This window comes from Nerophis ophidion, linkage group LG24 (genome assembly GCF_033978795.1).
Source record: "Nerophis ophidion isolate RoL-2023_Sa linkage group LG24, RoL_Noph_v1.0, whole genome shotgun sequence".
NCBI lineage: Eukaryota > Metazoa > Chordata > Actinopteri > Syngnathiformes > Syngnathidae > Nerophis > Nerophis ophidion.
The window spans coordinates 6,370,731-6,391,986 of NC_084634.1; the positions used below are offsets into that span (position 1 = coordinate 6,370,731).

Genomic DNA, 21,256 nt, shown 5'->3' on the forward strand with positions numbered 1-21,256 from the left:
TTGTGTGTTTGTGGGTATGTGTGGTCTAAACGAATAGAGAAAAGAGGAAGAATTACAATCCGATTATATACACAATACTATGTAGCAATACATGAATGTGCATACATTAGATAATATAAAGGTGTGCATAATAACAAATATAAACTGCACTTAATGCATGAAATTCAACAATTTCTAACCTTCAAAGCTATAAAGGGCGATTATGTCTTCTTTGTCGCCATCTAGAGGCTAAACGACGCCATCGCAGTTGCAATGACGTTAAATAAACTGAGCGTGAATGGAAATGCCGTCAACATGACCATTTATCTCTCGATTGACCCAAAAACACCTGAACGAGATTTAAAAACATTTTAAAAATTAATCTTCAACCCAAAATAAAATAAAATAAAATAAATACAATTAACATGGCGTTCGCGCACACACATCAGTATAATTGGCTCCGAGGTTCACTCGGACACACACACACACACACACACACACACACACACGCGTGCGTTTCCAGTGCGACTTAATGTCTTGGTTGTAAACTGTAAAGTATTTTATTGCACTAAAATAACGACAAGAATTTCTCAGTTCTTTTGTTTTGTGTTCATTTTCACAACTGTTTAATAACTATGTTTTTTCTTTTTTACTTAAGTTCTTGTGTGTTGTGAGGCGACTAGCCCAGTTCAGTATTTGTTTTCACCTTATTTGCACTATTTACTTTATTGTAATGGATATTATTACTTTTTTATTTGAATTTCTCAGTTCTTTTGTTTTGTGTTCATGTTTACAACTTTGTTCAATAACTAGAGTTTTGTTATTTACCTTAAGTGTTTGTGTGTTTTGAGGCGACTAGCAAAGTTTAGTAGTTGTTTGCACCTTATTTGCATTACTTTATTGCTATAGATATTACTTTTGTAATTAATATTTTTTTTTTACTTAAATCGTTGTCCTGTGTTGTATTATTATCATAATAAATTAATAAAGGCAAAAGTACAAATTTGTTTTTCAAAAGTATCGATACCCCGAAGTCCCCCTCACCCCCATCAGATGACGACACTTCCGGTATCGGTATCGGCGATACTGGCCGGTATCGGATCGGTATCGATACCCAAGTTTGCGATATTGGCCACCCCTAGTTCTGACAAAGACGTGATTTAAAGGGGAGATGACGTCACGGATTGACCTATCAACTTAAAGGCACATGAAATTACAAAACTGGTTAACGGCACACCATAGGCTTTTGTACAGTATGAAAAGGGGTAGGATTTGCTTCTTCCTACTCCTTTTCGGACGTGATGTCATGAAACAACTGGGATTGTGTGATACATTACATTGTATCATGTGCATTGTCGAACTGAACTAAACTGAAAGTTCTGATGACGTAATCGATACGAAATGTGGTCATTTAATGTTTATTAATGGATATCAAGTTTGGCGTTTGGATTCAGTTGGTGGTGCTTCTTTGATTCTCGCAGCATCTTATTTTGATAATGTTATAGGCACAACACCAATATGAGCAATTTGCAAATTTGTATAATGCGCAATCTTTTTGCAAATTGCTGCCAGCTATAATGTGAATAATGTGTGGTGCACATTTTGCAAATCAATGGGCGCAAATACATGTTTTGTGTCAAAATCAATCAATCAATCAATCAATGTTAACTTATATAGCCCTAAATCACTAGTGTCTCAAAGGGCTGCACAAACCACTACGACATACTCGGTAGGCCCACATAAGGGCAAGGAAAACTCACACCCAGTGGGACATCGGTGACAATAATGACCTAGTGGGACGTCGGTGACAATGATGACTATGAGAACCTTGGAGAGGAGGAAAGCAATGGATGTCGAGCGGGTCTAACATGATACTGTGAAAGTTCAATCCACAATGGATCCAACACAGTCGCGAGAGTCCAGTCCAAAGCGGATCCAACACAGCAGCGAGAGTCCCGTTCACAGCGGAGCCAACAGGAAACCATCCCAAGCGGAGGCGGATCAGCATCGCAGAGATGTCCCCAGCCGATACACAGGCAAGCAGTACATGGCCACCGGATCGGACCGGACCCCCTCCACAAGGGAGAGTGGGACATAGAAGAAAAAGAAAAGAAACGGCAGATCAACTGGTCTAAAAAGGGAGTCTATTTAAAGGCTAGAGTATACAAATTAGTTTTAAGGTGAGACATAAATGCTTCTACTGAGGTGGCATCTCGAACTGTTACCGGGAGGGCATTCAAGAGTACTGGAGCCTGAACGGAAAACGCTCTATAGCCCGCAGACTTTTTTGGGGCTTTGGGAATCACTAACAAGCCGGAGTCCTTTGAACGCAGATTTCTTGCCGGGACATATGGTACAATACAATCGGCAAGATAGGCTGGAGCTAGACCGTGTAGTATTTTATACGTAAGTAGTAAAACCTTAAAGTCACATCTTAAGTGCACAGGAAGCCAGTGCAGGTGAGCCAGTACAGGCGTAATGTGATCAAACTTTCTTGTTCTTGTCAAAAGTCTAGCAGCCGCATTTTGTACCAACTGTAATCTTTTAATTTATTGAATACTTATGTAAATCTATTCATTTGGAGTCGGGACAATATAACTGAGTATTGGCCTCAAATCAGTCCAACCCTAACCCTAACCACTATACAGTGTACATCCACAACTAAACTACTGACAAAACTACTACCACAACTTGGTTTACTATTTATAAAACATAATAATGTAGGGTTACTAACTAAACCATGGGTGTCAAACTCTGGCCCGCGGGCCATATTTGGCCGGCCGTGTAATTTCATTTGGCCCTTGAGGCAATATCAAATTAACATTAGAGTTGGCCCGCCGGTAACACCGCATTCACCGTTAATACTCATACTTGCCAACCCTCCCGATTTTCCCGGGAGACTCCTGAAGTTCTGTGTCCCTCCCAAAAATCTCCCTGGGCAACTATTCTCCCTATTTCCACCCGGACACCAATATTGGGGGCATGCTTTAAAGGCACTGCCATCACCGTCCTCTACAACATGTCGCCATGTCCGCTTTTCCTCCATACAGACAACGTGCCGGCCCAGTCACATAATATATGCGGCTTTACACACACACACACAAGTGAACGCAAGGCATACTTGGCCAACAGCCATACATGTTACACTGAGGGTGGCCGTATAAACAACAATATGCGGCACACTGTCAAACCACACCAAAACAAGATTGACAAACACATTTCGGGAGAACATCCGCACCGTAACACAACATAAATACAACATAACAAATACTCAGAACCCCTTGCAGCACTAACTCTTCCGAAACGGTACACTGTACACCCCCCGCTACCTCCTAGACCCCGCCTCAACCCCGCCCATTTTATTGTTATTTTATTTTCAAAAGTATTAGCCTGTGGAAAAAGTTAATGTTGATATTTACCTCAGAAGGCTGCAAATAGAAAAGAGGCATTCTTTTTTATTTTTTTTAAAATTTGATTTAATATACCATTGATGTTTTTTCGTTTGTTTTGTGAAAGTTGATTTTGCACTCCCACTTCCAAAGACATGCACCTGGGGATAGGTTGATTGGCAACACTAAATTGGCCCTAGTGTGTGAATGTTGTCTGTCTATCTGTGTTGGCCCTGCGATGAGGTGGCGACTTGTCCAGGGTGTACCCTGCCTTCCGCCCGATTGTAGCTGAGATAGGCGTCAGCGCCCCCCGCGACCCCGAAAGGGAATAAGCGGTAGAAAATGGATGGATGGATGGATGGATTTTGCACTATTAAGTTATGTAAGCGTTGCTTGTTCTATATTCAGTGTTAAAGCAAATCAGTGTAGCAAACTGAGCAATAATTAACGTTTTATTCATGCACTTTCTCTTGCTACTTCAAGGCTTGAATGTTTGATTCATTCATTATTGTTATTTTATTTTCAAAAAAGGTTATTTTGATATTTACCTCAGAAGCCTGCAAATAGAAAAGAGGCATTAAATGTTTATTTAAATTGTATTTGATATGCCATTGATATTTTTCAATTATTATTATTAATATTTAAATCTCCATTTTGCATGTCACTCTAAAGTTAAATAAGCCTTGCTTGTTCAATATTCAATGCAAAACTTGTTTGGGTCCCTATTAAAAGGTTCATTTGTTCAACCTTGGCCCGCGGCTTTGTTCAGTTTTAAATTTTGGCCCACTCTGTATTTGAGTTTGACACCCCTGGACTAAGCCATCCACAAAATCTCGTTTTAAATCTCGGTTTGCGATATGCAAATTGCTTGCACACAATGGAAATGACGTATAATTTGCAAAGTGCGCGAGATTGGTAAAATGCTATAACTTCCACGTCGCTTTGTGCGTCGAAGTGATACAAACAATTATTTACAACGTTTGCTGTATCAAACGACATATATGTTTGTACATGTACAACAATTTTAAAAACGCCTTCTCCGTCAAACGCCATATTATTTATATATATATATATATATATATATATATATATATATATATATATATATATATATATATATATATATATATATATATATATATATATATACATATATATATATATATATTTTTTTTTTCTTTTTACACATATTATTTCTTCTGTTTGGGGGTCTCCTTGGTGTTCTCGAGGTGGAACGAATTTTCGCCAAACACGTGTTTCCCTGGGACGATAGTGAACGGTGCACATTTGCTCCGCCAAGCCACAGAACAAAACGTCTCATTTAAGAGTTGCTGGTGTAACATTTGGAACAAATATATTTGACTCCTCTTTAGTGCAAGCGGCTAATGAGGTAATGTAAATGATATATTTATTACATTATTTCAGTTATTTACCCGATATGTTGTTCGAAGCTAACATGCTATCGTTAGCATGCTAGCAGGCCCTTTGTTGCAAATGCTAGCGCTTTTTTTTTTTAGCAATTAATTGTACATAGTTCTCTATGATAATTATAATGTGTTATTTAGTATTTTAACTGTGTTTTCTATATATTAAAGTCACGCTTTACATTATTTAATATATGTTGCTTTAAATGAACATCTTTGTCTCGTAATTTTTAGTGGAAGTAACATTGTGTTGGACATACATTGTCGTAGTCTACTTTGTGTTAGTCTGTACTTTATTAGCAGTAAAGAGAGGTGGGTCGAGTAGCCAGAAATTGGACTCAAGTAAGAGCACTGTTACTTTAGAGATTTATTACTCAAGTAAAAGCAGGGAGTAGTCACCCAAATATTTACTTGAGTAAAAGTAAAAAGTATGTTGTGAAAAAACTACTCAAGTACTGAGTAACTGATGAGTAACCTGTTTGTTTAATGATTACGGCAACAAATAATGCACAAAAACATAAAAATAGCAATGAGCAAATTCATAGCCAGGAATATCTCTTAAGCAACAAAAACAATAATATACTTTTATTAAATAATAAAACGTGAAAATAAAAAAAAAATCAAGGAAAATTGAGCCACAATAACTCAACAGCACCATAGGCTCAGTAGGCATTCATCGATTGATTGATTGATTGAAACTTGTATTAGTAGATTGCACAGTACAGTACATATTCTGTACAATTGACCACTAAATGGTAACACCCCAATAAGATTTTTAAAGTTAATCAATTACTTAATAAATGACCAAGTCGAAGTGATCTACCTCATATACAAATATACATACACACACATATCATATATATGTGTATATATATATATATATATATATATATATATATATATATATATACATACATACATAAACTCGTATATACAGTATATAATTTATTTATTTTGCCGTTTTTGTTGACATGTTAAAGGTGTTTTAATGAATATACATGCATGTTTAACATATAGATTCCTATCTTTCATGAAGACAAGAATATAAGTTGGTGTATTACCTGATTCTGATGACTTGCATTGATTGGAATCAGACAGTATAGTGCTGATAACGTCCACATTTTCAAATGGAGGAGAAAAAAAGTTCCTCTTTTCCGTCTAATACCACATGAAAGTCGTTGGTTTTTGGCATCTTATTTGTTCAGCTTCCATATTGGTTTTTATACACTTTACAAGAAATACATTGGCGGCAAACTCCGTAGTTTGCTAGCTTGTATGCTCTGGCTTTCGGAGACTCTTATTTTGTTAGCGCAGGCGCGATGGAGCGGCGCTTTTATTGTGAAGACAGGAACTGTGCGATCAGTCTTTAGGCTTTTGACGGGAAGTACGGTTGAAATAAAAAGTGTCTTTTTTCCTTTACACTTTTGATTGATTGATTGGAACTTTTATTAGTAGATTGCACAGTACAGTACATATTCCGTACAATTGACCACTAAATGCTAACACCCCAATAAGTTTTTCAACCTTTTTAGGTCGGATTCGACATGTGACGGTCACGTGACCGCCTGGTTTTGTTTGATTGGTCCAACGTGACCAGTGACTGCATTTGATTGGTGAAACGCAGGCATGCGTAGATTCTACTTTGAATGCGTGTCTGACAAAATCAAAACAAACAAAGCGTGCATTAACAGATCGATAAAAAAAAAAAGTAGCGAGTAGCGAGCTGATTGCAGATAAATGGAGCGGAGTAAAAGTAGCGCTTTTTCTCTATAAATATACTCAAGTAAAAGTAAAAGTATGTTGCATAAAAACTACTCTTAGAAGTACAATTTATCCCAAAAATTACTCAAGTAGATGTAACGGAGTTCTTCCGAGGATGTTGTAGTCGTAATGATTTGTGCAGTCCTTTGAGACATTTGTGATTTGGGGCTATATAAATAAACATTGATTGATTGATTGATTGAAATGTAGCGCGTTACTACCCACCTCTGGCAGTAAATACATATTATATTTTGTCTGGACGCACTTCCATTGCTTTGCACTTTCTGTTTTGGAAATTACATGAATGTTTGTGCCATTGCTTAATAACTGTTTAATAAATACAGTTTTGGTCAATTGACTTAGTTGTGATTTCCCTCTCTGTATGAGAGTTTAAAATGAGCATATATTAATGCAGTATGAAGAAGAATGTATTAATGTAGACACATAGAATCATCATATTTGCACATCCATTGCTTTCGGTCCGCTAGAGGGGGGGGTTGCCCACATATGCGGTCCTCTCCAAGGTTTCTCATAGTCATCATTGTCACTGTCACCGACGTCCCACTGGGGTGAGTTTTCTTTGCCCTTATGTGGGCTCTACCAACAATGTCGTTGTTGTTTGTGCAGCCCTTTGAGACACTAGTGATTTAGGGCTATATAAATAAACATTGATTGATTGATTGATTTGATAACATAGGATGGAAACTATAAAAATGGTGTTATTGAAAACATCCCCCATTTGCACAATTGCAAGTTATTAATGCTTATTCGGTGAGACAGAAATAACTGTTTAAGTCAATACATGTTAAATGTGAAAATGTGCTTTAGTATACTGGACATAGGGCTGGGCGATATGGCCTTTTAGTAATATCTCGATATTTTAGGCCATGAGTGTCAAACTCTGGCCCGCGGGCCAATTTTGGCCCGCAATGTAATTTCATTTGGCCCTTGAGGCAATATCAAATTAACATCAGAGCTGGCCCGTCGGTATTATACACACTTCCGCTGTAACACCGCATTCACCGCTAATACTCATACTTGTCAACCCTTCCGATTTTCCCGGGAGAATCCCGAAGTTCAGTGCCCCTACCGAAAACCTCCCGGTGCAACCATTTCATCCGAATTTCTCCCGATTTTCCACCAGGACAACAATATTGTAGCAATTTCTACAACCTGTCGTAACGTCCGCTTTCCCTCCATACAAACAGCGTGCCGACCAAGTCATATAACAGAGGTAGGGAACCTATGGCTCTAGAGCCAGATGTGGCTCTTTTGATGACTGCATCTGGCTCTCAGATAAATCTTAGCTGACATTGCTTAACACGATAAGTAATGAAAAATTCCGCTGGTAATCACAGTGTCAAAAATAACATTCAATACATAAAACATTCTCATGCATTTTAACCCATCCATCCGGTTTCTACCGCACCTGTTCAAGAAGTCGCATTATTGGTAAGAAGTATTTTATTCATTGTTGGTTAGCTACAGAATTATGTTATTAAAAAGAATAAGAGACTTATTATACTCTAAAAATGTTGGTCTTACTTAAAAATGTACGCATATAGTTGTATTCAGTCTTAAAAAAATAGTATATGGCTCTCACGGAAACACTTTAAAATAGTTGGCTTGTATGGCTCGCTCAGCCAAAAAGGTTCCCGACACCTGTCATATAATGTAAGCGACTTGTACACACACACACACACAAGTGAATGCAAGGCTTACTTGGTCAACAGCCAAACAGGTCACACTGAGGGTGGCCGTATAAACAACTTTAACACTGTTACAAATATGCGCCACACTGTGAACCCACACCATCAAGAATGACAACCACATTTCAGGAGAACATCCGCACCGTAACACAACATAAACACAACCTTATCCCTTGCAGCACTAACTCTTCCGGGACGCTGCAATATACACCCAAACCCCGCCCACCTCATTGTTGTTTTATTTTCAAGTTTATTAGCCTGTGGAATAATAAAGGCCGCAAATATAAAAAAGGCATTTTTTTTTTATCTAAATTGTATTTAATATACCATTGATGTTTTTTCGTTTGTTTTTTGAAAGTTGATTTTGCACTATTAAGCTATATAAGCTTGTTCCATATTCTGTGTTCAAGCAAATCAGTGTAGCAAACTGAGCAATAATTAACGTTTTATTCACGCACCTTCTCGTCGGCGGTATAGCTCGGTTGGTAGAGCGGCCGTGTCAGCAACTTGAGGGTTGCAGGTTCGATCCCCGCTTCCGCCATCCTAGTCACTGCCGTTGTGTCCTCGGGCAAGACACTTTACCCACCTGCTCCCAGTGCCACCCACACTGGTTTAAATGTAACTTAGATATTGGGTTTCGCTATGTAAAGCGCTTTGAGTCACTAGAGAAAAGCGCTATATAAATACAATTCACTTCACTTCACTCTTGCTAATTCAAGGCTTGAATGTTTGCTTCATTCCTTATTGTTATTTTATTTTAAAATGTATTATTAGCCTGTGGAAAAACTTTATTTTGATATTTACCTCAGAAGGCTGCAAATAGAAAAGAGGCATTCAATTTTTATTAAAATTTTGTTTGATACGCCGTTGATATTTTTTAATTATTATTATTTGAAACTGGATTTTGAATGTCACTATAAAGTTATAAAAGCCTTGCTTGTTCAATATTCAACGCAAAAAAATTGTTTGGGTCCCTATTAAAAGGTTATTTTTTTCAACTTTGGCTCGCGGCTTTGTTCAGTTTTGAATTTTGGCCCCTCGCTATTTGAGTTTGACACCCCTGGTGTATGTCCTTCTTTATGTGGCAGGTTCTTGCGGACGTTATCTCCTTCTGTTGTTGACAATTTTTTTCATACGGTGTTGATGTGGAAAAGGTTGCTTGGGCATTTTGTGGGTGTGGCATAGAACGGAGATGTTGAAATGCGGCGTTTCAAGCACTCTTCATTCTCTAGCAGGTGACTTTTCAAGTCATGCTACAAATTAGCAGTGGTGCAACGCTTTTGCCGCATACTTTTTCGACATCTTCCCGCTTGAAGCCAAACCACCGCCAGATGTTTTTCTTGGGAATGAATTATTCCTTCATTTATTTTCAGATTTGCACCTTCTTTCTCTCGTATTACCACTCGCACCGCACCGCTAGCATCACAGCTAACGTTTCCCCTGTTGCTACTTGGTGTTACGGCGTATGACGTTGCACGCGGGACAGTATGTCACGTATGTAAGAAGGTGCGCTTGCTGTGTGTGAGAAGAAGGCACAAGAAAAAGTGAGAAGAGCCTGTAGTGTAATGCCAGCAGGTAAAAGCAACTGCATGAGAACGTATACTCGAATATCACGATATGGTCATTTTCTATATCGCACATAGACAAACCCGCGATGTATCGAGTATATTCCATATATCGCCCAGCCCTAACTGAACATAAAAGGAAAATACACTAATATTTTTTTTGTAATCGAAACATGAGCTCCCCAGTACATTTCTTAAATGGTTTGTACTTGTATAGCGCTTTTCTACCTTCAAGGTACTCAAAGCGCTTTGACACTACTTCCACATTCACACACACATTCACACACTGATGGAGGGAGCTGCCATGCAAGGCGCTAACCAGCACCCATCAGGAGCAAGGGTGAAGTGTCTTGCTCAGGACACAGCGGACGTGACAAGGTTGGTACTAGGTGGGAATTGAACCACGGACCCTAGGGTTGCGCACGGCCACTCTACCACTGCGTCACGCCGTCCCTAAGAATGACAAACACATTTCGGGAGAACATCCGCACCGTAACACAACATAGCAAATACCCATAATCCCTTGCAGCACTAACTCTTCCGGGAGGCTACAATATACACCCCTCTCCCCCGCTACCCTCACCTCAACCCCGCTCCCCAACCCCACCTACCTCAACCTCCTCATGCTCTCTCAGGGAGAGCATGTCCCAAATTCCAAGCTGCTCTTTTGAGGCACGTTAAAAAAAAATAATGCACTTTGTGACTTCAATAATAAATATGGCAGTGACATGGTGGCCTTTTTTTCCATAACTTGAGTTGATTTGTTTTGGAAAACCTTGTTACATTGTTTAATGCATCCAGCGGGGCATCACAACAAAATTAGGCATAATGTGTTCATTCCACGACTGTATATATCGGTATCGGTAATTAAGAGTTGGACAATATCGGATATCGGTAAAAAAGTCATTATCGGACATCTCTAATAACAACCATAGGTTATCATTAATAACTAACGAGAGGAATAATGGACACATGCTATGGCACGGCCACACTAGCTGGCACTCGGTACACAAGCACCCTGCACTCCTGTTTGTTTTCTGTTGGTTTAAAATTGTTGCTTTCGCAGTAGAAAGAAACAAGAAAGGAAATTACGTACAATAAAAGCCAACCAGTCACATATCTGCAGTAGGGTTGGGTATGGAGTAACCGATTGGAACCAGGACTAACTGTCCGATTATCCCGGAATCATTCAAAAGTTTAAGTTTCGATTCCTAGTTTCGATGCCCAGTCCGCCGACCCAGCAGAAGAAGCAGCTTAAAGGGGAACATTATCAGCAGACCTATGTAAGCGTCAATATATACTTTGATGGTGCAGAAAAAAGACCATATATTTTTTTAACCGATTTCCAAACTCTAAATGGGTGAATTTTGGCGAATTAAACGCCTTTCTGTTTATCTCGCTGGAAGCGATGACGTCAGAGTGTGACGTCGCCGAGGTAACACACCCACCATTTTCATTTTCAACACATTACAAACACCGGGTCTCAGCTCTGTTATTTTCCGTTTTTTTGACTATCTTTTGGAACCTTGGAGACATCATGCCTCTGGTGTGTTGTCGGAGGGTGTAACAACACTAACAGGGAGGGATTCAAGTTGCACCACTGGCCCGAAGATGTGTCTGCCGCCAGACCCCCATTGAATGTGCCGGAGTGTCTCCACATTTGACCGACGATGCTAAGGCAGACATGGCACAGAGATGTATGGATAACCTGCAGATGCATTTGCAACGATAGTCAACGAAATCACAAAGGTGAGTTTTGTTGATGTTGACTGCCAGCTAATCGATGCTAATATGCTACGCTAATCGATACTAACATGCTATTTACCGGCGGTGCTAAAGCAGACATGGCACAGAGATGTATGGATAACCTGCAGATGCATTTGCAACTATATTACGTTTCCTTCCACCCACATTTAATGCAAAAAAACACTTACCAATCGACGGATTTAAGTTGCTCCAGTGTCGAAAGATGCGAAAGTCCTTATCGTTTGGTCCGCACATTTTACCGGCGATGCTAACGCAGCTATTCGGCCATGCTATGGCTATGAATAGCATCAATAGCTATTCGCTCAATAGTTTCAGTTTCTTCTTCAATACTTTCATACTCCAACCATCTGTTTAAATACATGCGTAATCTGTTGAATCGCTGAAATCCGAGTTTGAATCCGAGCTAATGACACTATATCTTGCTGTGCTATTCCCATTGTTTGTTTACATTGGCAGCACTGTGTGACGTCACAGGGAAATGGCCAGTGTCTTCGCAGAGAGCGAAAATAAGGCACTTTAAAGCTTTCTTTAGGGATATTCCGAGACTGGTAAAATTTTGAAAAAAACTTTAAAAAATACAACAAGCCACTGGGAACTGATTTTTATTGTTTTTAACCCTTTTGAAATGGTGATAATGTTCCCCTTTAACACCAACGAAGAAGCGCCCACCGCCGGAAGTGTTAGCATAGCCGAGCCTATGTAGCCGAGCGAGTCAGTCAAGCATGGATAGCGGGCGTCGACGGTCGAAAGTGTGGCTTTATTTTACTAAAAAAAATGAAATATCGGCGAAATGTAACACGTGCGACAGGGCTGTTTCGTGCTTAGGTGGGTGCATGTCGAACATGATGAAGCACCTCCGAGTTCATGGAGTACAAATAAATGCGTTTCCCGTCTTCGACAGGAGACACTATCTGTCCAGAACGTTCACGCATCCTGCCTGAGAAGGCGGATATGGTAATTTTCCTAAACTAGAACTGTCTCTGATTTTATACTGTACCTGCTGCTAATCATGACTGGGTTTTGCAAGTGGTTTCTTAATGTTTATTTGCTTTTCTGCACCAGGTTAGCCCATCAGTGGGAGCACGGTAACATGTTTAAGTACCTGCAGCATCATACACTTGTGTGTGTAAATGTGTTTTCATCAGGTTTCCTGCAGCATCATACACTTGTGTGTAAATGTGTTTTTATGAGGTTTTCAAAAGTAAAGCTCTGTTGATGAAAGTGTACCCCTGGGAAAATGTATTCATAATTTATAATATTTATATTAAAGTTCATAGATTTTTATATTTATATTCTAGTTGAAAACAGCCCTGTGAGGAATTTATAGTAAAAAGTTAATAGAATTAAAATTGATGGAGAATGTCAGACTATTTCATTCAGAAAGACTGTAGTTTAGCTAGCTCATTTAAAATATCCTAAACTTTTTTTTTACCCTGCCTTTTTTTTTTTTTTTTTTTTTTTTTAAAGAATCGGAATCGAGAACAGTCAGAATCAGAATCGAAACAAAGAATCGGAATTGAAACAAAGAATCGGAATCGGAAGCGTTCAAATTCAAACGATACCCAACCTTAATCTGCAGTCCCCGTTGACGTGAGGTCAGAATTTCTCGGAGGAGCGAGTGGTCGTCACTTGTGACGCTGCAGCTTAAAGGGGAACATTATCACAATTTCAAAAGGGTTAAAAACAATAAAAATCAGTTCGCAGTGGCTTGTTGCATTTTTTGAAGTTTTTTTCAAAATTTTACCGGTCTCGGAATATCCCTAAATAAAGCTTTAAAGTGCCTTATTTTCGACTCTCTGCGAAGACACTGGCCATTTCCCTGTGACGTCATACAGTGCTGCCAATGTAAACAAACAATGGGAATACCACAGCAAGATATAGTGACATCAGCTCGGATTCAAACTCGGATTTCAGCGACTTAAAGCGATTCAACAGATCACGCATGTATTGAAACAGATAGTTGGAGTATGAAAATATTGAAGAAGAAACTGAAGCTAGTGAGCGAATAGCTATTGACGCTATTCATAGCCATAGCATGGCCGAATAGCTGCGTTAGCATCGCCGGTAAAATGTGCGGACCAAACGATCAGGACTTTCGCATCTTGTGACACTGGAGGAACTTAAATCCGTCAATTGGTAAGTGTTTTTTTCGCATTAAATGTGGGTGGAAGGAAACGTAATATAGTTGCAAATGCATCTACGGGTTATCCATACATCTCTGTGCCATGTCTGCTTTAGCACCGCCGTTAAATAGCATGTTAGCATCAATTAGCTGGCAGTCAACATCAACAAAACTCACCTTTGTGATTTCGTTGACTATCGTTGCAAATGCATTTGCAGGTTATCCATACATCTCTGTGCCATGTCTGTCTTAGCATCGCCGATCAAATGTGGAGACACTCTGGCACATTCAGTGGGGGTCTGGCGGAAGACACTTTCGCATCTTTGGGCCAGTGGTGCAACTTGAATCCCTCCCTGTTAGTGTTGTTACACCCTCCGACAACACACCGACGAGGCATGATATCTCCAAGGTTCCAAAAAATAGTCAAAATAACGGAAAATAACAGAGCTGAGACCCGGTGTTTGCAATGTGTTGAAAATGAAAATGGTGGGTGTGTTACCTCGGCGACGTCACATTCTGACGTCATCGCCTCCAGCGCAATAAACAGAAAGGCGTTTAATTCGCCAAAATTCACCCATTTAGAGTTCGGAAATCGGTTCAAAAAATATATGGTCTTTTTTTCTGCACCATCAAGGTATATATTGACGCTTACATAGGTCTGGTGATAATGTTCCCCTTTAATGAAACTTTTACACTGGCAGACTGACTTAATGGAGTCATGGAGATATTACAATCCCAGCAGAATGTTTTGCTCTATGTTGTAAAAAGCTGCTCATCTCGTATCAATAACTAATGTAAACGTCCAACAGATGAACGGTCGTCGAGAAAAACGTCCCCTTCAGCAGCAAGGTGGGAACTTCTCTTTGAGGCAGGAGGATCCACAGTCCCCCCACTTCAAGGAGGAAGAGGAGGAGCTCTGGATCACTCAGGAGGAAGAGTGTCTTCTAGGGCAGGAGGAGGCTGATCTCGCCAGGTTTCCACTGACTGTTGTCTCTGTGAAGATTGAAGAGCATGAAGACAAATCACCTGAGTCCTCACAGCTTCATCACAGTCCAAGTAAGCACAACATCCACATATCATCTAATGCAATGTTTCTGATACATGTTCATCCAGGGTTCAACATTTTCTGTCACTTTGGAGGTATACTTGCTTTTTAACAAATCTAAAACAATTATTTGGGAAGCTCAACAGGCTCAAGTCTGAACTAAATTGTTCTGGGGGCGCACATTTTCTCACATTTTCCTTTCATTATTATTCTTATTTTGAGAACCGGCATCCTCCGCAGTGGACATTTGTTTTTGGTCCATTTCTTTTGTCAGTTACACATTTCTAAAAAAAAATAGTCCTGTTAAACCAAATACAAGTGTCCTCTATAGTGAACGTTTAAATGTCAACACAAAGAACTGGTAATGTGTTTACATGGTCCCAAGTTCCTCTGTATTCTAGTGCTTTTAGGAAGTTGCTGCAAAAATGTCTGTCCCCTAAGGTCTGGATTGAGGATTTCAAGTCAAGTCAAGTCAGCTTTATTTGTCAATTTCTTTACATGTAAAGACATACAAAGGAATCGAAATTTTGTTTCGCACTCTCCCATGTGGGGCTTCACGGTGGGAGAGGGGTTAGTGCGTCTGCCTCACAATACGAAGGTCCTGCAGTCCTGGGTTCAAATCCAGGCTCGGGATCTTTCTGTGTGGAGTTTGCATGTTCTCCCCGTGAATGCGTGGGTTCCCTCCGGGTACTCCGGCTTCCTCCCACCTCCAAAGACATGCACCTGGGGATAGGTTGATTGGCAACACTAAATTGGCCCTAGTGTGTGAATGTGAGTGTGAATGTTGTCTGTCTATCTGTGTTGGCCCTGCGATGAGGTGGCGACTTGTCCAGGGTGTACCCCGCCTTCCGCCCGATTGTAGCTGAGATAGGCGCCAGCGCCCCCCGCGACCCCGAACGGGAATAAGCGGCAGAAAATGGATGGATGGACTCTCCCATGTGTAGACAAAAAGAAAAGAAAACACAACAGTAAAGTGCAACGTGAATATGTCTACCTACTAAAGTGACAATATGTATAGTTCTGTTGTTTTTAAATAGGATATGGCTGTAAACAATGAGTGTTTCATCAGTAGTGCAAATACTTATGATATTTCGGGCCGGTTCTCACAATAACTTAGTTCTATTTAGTACATGTAAACGTACTGAATGCCGTATGTGACTAAGCAAAGCTGGACCTTCCCAAATCATGTGTTTGTTTTCTTGTGTACAGCAGATGTGTGTGTAGAACATCTCCCTGAACAACCGGAGTGGAGCTTCAGGATGATGAAAGAGGAGCCGCAGCCCTCCCACGTTAAAGAGGAAGGTGAGGCGCCACGGACCCCTCGCTTCAAAAAGGAGATGGAGGAACACAGCATCAGTCGGGAGGGAGAGCAGCTTAAATGGTTGGAGGAGTTCCCAGTGATTGGTGTGATTGTGAAGAGTGAAGATGATGAGGTCAGTAGTGAAAGTGAGGAGCAGAATGAGGCGGAGCCTTCGAGCAGCAGCTCAAGTCAACACATGACAACAGCAGCTGATGGAGACCACTGTGGAGGATCACAAGCAGGCAAGCTCTTAGCTCCACTATCAGATAGTGAGGACACAACGTCACACTCTCCTGACACTGATGATGAAGACTCTAAAGATGATAAGACATGTCACACTGACAACACACACCTGACGTGTTCTCTCTGCGACAAAACCTTTAAATACCCTTGTTATCTGAAGGTACACATGAGAACACACACTGGCGAAAAACCCTTTTCCTGCGTAGTCTGCGGTAACGGATTTGCACGGAAAAACGTGTTGAAAGAACACATGAGAACGCACACCGGAGAAAAGCATTTCTTCTGCTCAATCTGTGGTAAAGATTTTGGACGAAGACAACATTTGAAAATACACATGCAAATACACACCGGCGAAAAACCATATTGCTGTTCGTGCTGTGACAAAAGCTTCAGTGACAGGTCATCACTTGGATTGCACATGAGGATACACAGCGGAGAAAAACCTTTTTGCTGCTCAGTCTGCGGTAAAGATTTTGCACAGAATGGTAATTTGAAAAAACACATGAGAACGCACACCGGTGAAAAACCGTTTTCCTGTGTGTTCTGCGAGAAAAGCTTTGGCGACCAATCAGCGCTTGCTAAACACACGAGAACGCACACTGGTAAAAAACCTGATTCTGTTAATTTTGCAATAAAAGTCTCGCACCAAGTCGACTTTTGAGAAAGAAAAACAGAGCACACACAGGAGAGAAAGTGTTGCGTCGCAGCGTGTGTGGTGAAAGATTCTCTTATACTAGTTGATCAGACTATGTCTTACGGAAAAAAATCTCCATCTAGCAAACAAAACAATAACAATATACTTTATTCATTAAAGGCCTACTGAAATGAGATTTTCTCATTTAAAACTGGGATAGCAGGTCCATTCTATGTGTCATACTTGATCATTTCGCGATATTGCCTTATCTTTTCTGAAATAATTTAGTAGAGAACATTGATGAAAAAGTTTGCAACTTTTGGTCGCTCATAAAAAAGCCTTGCCTGTACCGGAAGTAGCAGACGATTTGTGCGTGACGTCACTGGTTGTAGAGCTCCTCACTTCCACACATTGTTTACAATCATGGCCACCAGCAGCGAGAGCGATTCGGACCGAGAAAGCAACAATTTCCCCATTAATTTGAGCGAGGATGAAAGATTTGTGGATGAGGATAGTGAGAGTGAAGGACTAGAAGATAAACCTGATTCTGTTAATTTTGCAATAAAAGTTTCGCACCAAGTCGACTTTTGAGAGAAAAAAACTGAGCACACACAGGAGAGAAAGTGTTGCGTCGCAGCGGGTGTGGTGAAAGATTCTCTTATACTATTAGATCAGACTATGTCTTACGGAAAAAACTCCATCGAGGCAAACATAACAATAACAATATACTTTATTCATTAAAGGCCTACTGAAATGAGATTTTCTCATTTAAAACAAGGATAGCAGGTCCATTCTACGTGTCATACTTGATCATTTCGCGATATTGACATATTTTTTCTGAAAGGATTTAGTAGAGAACATTGATGAAAAAGTTTGCAACTTTTGGTTGCTAATAAAAAAGCCTTGCCTTTACCGGAAGTAGCAGACAATGTGTGCGTGACGTCACTGGTTGTAGAGCTCCTCACATCCACACATTGTTTACAATCATGGCCACCAGCAGCGAGAGCGATTCGGGCCGAGAAAGCGACAATTTCCCCATTAATTTGAGCGAGGATGAAAGATTCGTGGATGAGGATAGTGAGAGTGAAGGACTAGAAGAAAAGCCTGATTCTCTTAATTTTGCAATAAAAGTTTCGCATCAAGTCGACTTTTGAGAAAAAAAAACAGAGCACACACAGGAGAGAAAGTGTTGCGTCGCAGCGTGTGTGGTGAAAGATTATCTTATGCTAGTTGACCAGACTATGTCTTACGGAAAAAATCTCCATCTAGCAAACAAAACAATAACAATATACTTTATTCATTAAAGGCCTACTGAAATGAGATTTTCTTATTCAAACAGGGATAGCAGGTCCATTCTATGTGTCATACTTGATCATTTCGCGATATTGCCATATTTTTGCTGAAAGGATTTAGTAGAGAACATCGACGATAAAGTTCGCAACTTTTGGTCGCTAATAAAAACGCCTTGCCTTTCCCGGAAGTAGCAGACGATGTGCGCGTGACGTCACTGGTTGTAGAGCTCCTCACATCCACACATTGTTTACAATCATGGCCACCAGTAGCAAGAGCGATTCGGGACGAGAAAGCGACAATTTCCCCATTAATTTGAGCGAGGATGAAAGATTCGTGGATGAGGATAGTGAGAGTGAAGGACTAGAAGAAAAGCCTGATTCTGTTAATTTTGCAATAAAAGTTTCGCACCAAGTCGACTTTTGAGAAAGAAAAACAGAGCACACACAGGAGAGAAAGTGTTGCGTCGCAGCGTGTGTGGTGAAAGATTCTCTTATGCTATTTGATCAGACTATGTCTTACGGAAAAAACTCCATCCAGGCAAACATAACAATAACAATATACTTTATTCATTAAAGGCCTACTGAAATGAGATTTTCTCATTTAAAACAAGGATAGCAGGTCCATTCTACGTGTCATACTTGATCATTTCGCGATATTGCCATATTTTTTCTGAAAGGATTTAGTAGAGAACATTGATGAAAAAGTTTGCAACTTTTGGTTGCTAATAAAAAAGCCTTGCCTTTACCGGAAGTAGCAGACGATTTGCGCGTGACGTCACTGGTTGTAGAGCTCCTCACTGTACCATGAATTGATTAATGTGGACCCCGACTTAAACAAGTTGAAAAACTTATTGGGGTGTTACCATTTAGTGGTCAATTGTACGGAATATATACTGAACTGTGCAATCTACTAATAAAAGTATCAATCAATCAAAAACATCCACACATTGTTTACAATCATGGCCACCAGCAGCGAGAGCGATTCGGACCGAGAAAGCAACAATTTCCCCATTAATTTGAGCGAGGCTGAAAGATTCGTGGATGAGGATAGTGAGAGTGAAGGACTAGAAGAAGAAAAGAAAAAAAGACGGCGGCAGTGGGAGCAATCCAGATATTAAACACATTTACTAGGATAATTCTGGATAATCCCTTATCTGCTTATTGTGTTACTAGTGTTTTAGTGAGACTATATATAGTCATACCTGAAAGTCGGAGGGATGTGGTGACCGCCAGTGTCTCTGAGGGAAGCCACGGAGGAGCCAAGAAAGTCGCAGCTGCCTCTTTGACAGCTGCAGGAGGAACGACACAAGCTCCGCTCATGTTTACGGTAAGAGCCGACTTACTACCACAATTTTCTCACCAAAACCTGCCGGTTGACATGTGGTAGAGAACCATGTTCGCTTGACCACTCTGTTCCATATTAAAGTTACACAACAAACAAAGACACATGTTTGTGTTGCTACGGCCGGCTACAATACACCGCTTTCCACCAACATCTTTCTTCTTTGTTGTCTCCATTAATAGTTGAACAAATTGCAAAATATTCAGCAACACAGGGTCCAGAATACTGTGTAATTATGTGATAAAAACAGACTATTTTTTAGCCGTGATCGGTGCTGGAAGAACATGTTCGCTACCACCGGTGACGTCACGCGCACGTGTCATCATTTCGCGACGTTTTCAACGGGATACTTTGCGGGAAATTTAAAATTGCAATTTAGTAAACCAAAGCGGCTGTATTGGCATGTGTTGCAATGTTAATATTTCATCATTGATATATAAACTATCAGACTGCGTGGTGGCTAGTAGTGGCTTTCAGTAGGCTTCTAATCAAGACACTTTTTAAAAAAAATCCCTACAATGTATTTTTCCCTACATTTCACCCAAAATGTAAAAAAAGTCCCTTAAAAAGCATAAACAATATTTATTATATACAATGTTACAGCATGGATCAACATGGAGGGCAATTTGTGTCCATTTTGTTGCCATGCCATAGAAACTAGCGACCATGTACTTTTTCATGTCGAGTCATTGTGGAACCTTGTCTGAACTCTTTTCACATCGCTTACACCAGGGGTGCCCACACTTTTTCTGCAGGCGAGCTACTTTTCAATTGACCAACTCGAGGGGATCTACCTCATTTATATATATCATTTATATTTATTTATTTATGAAAGAGACATTTTTGTAAACAAGTTAAATGTGTTTAATGATAATACAAGCATGTGTAACACATATAGATGTCTTTCTTTCACAAAGACAAGAATATAAGTTGGTGTATTACCTGATTCTGATGACTTGCATTGATTGGAATCAGACAGTAATGATGATAACGCCCACATTTTCAAATGGAGGAGAAAAAAAGTTGTCCTTTCTGTACAATACCACATGAAAGTGGTTGGTTTTTGGCATCTAATTCATTCAGCTTCCATACACTTTACAAGAAAAACATTGGCGGCAAATTCCGTAGCTTGCTTGATTGACATTCACGGCACCCGAGGGTCTTGTGAGATGACGCTGGCTGCTGCCAGTTCATTATTATGAAAAAATGACAGAGAGGAAGGCGAGAAACACTTTTTATTTCAACAGACTCTCGCGCCGTCCCTTCCGTCAAAACTCTAAAGGCCGACTGCACATTTCCTATCTTCACAATAAAAGCCCTGCTTCATGCTGCCTGCACTAACAAAATAAGAGTCTCGGAAAGCTGGCGTGCACAAGTGATGTGCACGCCAGCTTTCTGAGGGATCGCTTGTGCACGCCAGTTTTCCGAGACTCTGTATTTAGTTAGCGCAGGCAGCATGAAGCAGGGCTTTTATTGTGAAGATAGGAAATGTGCAGTCGGCCTTTAGAGTTTTGACGGAAGGTACGGCGCGAGAGTCTGTTGAAATAAAAAGTGTTTCTCGCCTTCCTCTCGGTCATATTTTCATAATAATGATCTTGCAGCAGCCAGCGTCATCTCACAAGACCCTCCGGTACCGTGAATGTCATTTAAGTGATGTCTTGGTGAAGATTGATGATCGCTAATT

General features: G+C 40.2%; 2 protein-coding genes across 9 annotated transcripts in view; one reads left to right on the forward strand and one right to left on the reverse strand.

Annotated features, from left to right (window-relative positions):
• The window catches only part of LOC133542443 (zinc finger protein 2-like), a 272,490-nt gene that overhangs the window by 47,088 nt on the left and 204,146 nt on the right, over positions 1–21,256 (reverse strand). The gene's annotated exons all lie outside the window — the stretch shown is intronic.
• On the forward strand, positions 4,607–19,723 carry LOC133542519 (zinc finger and SCAN domain-containing protein 2-like). 3 transcript variants are annotated; one of them, XM_061886730.1, is made up of 3 exons: positions 4,607–4,758; positions 14,526–14,772; positions 15,971–19,723. In XM_061886730.1, exons 2-3 carry the CDS (start codon positions 14,526–14,528, stop codon positions 16,963–16,965), a joined length of 1,242 nt encoding a protein of 413 aa, XP_061742714.1. In that variant the 5' UTR covers positions 4,607–4,758; the 3' UTR covers positions 16,966–19,723. The 3 variants fall into 3 exon arrangements, with proteins under 3 accessions (XP_061742714.1, XP_061742715.1, XP_061742716.1); XM_061886731.1 differs by having other exon boundaries at positions 15,974–19,723; XM_061886732.1 differs by having other exon boundaries at positions 15,986–19,723.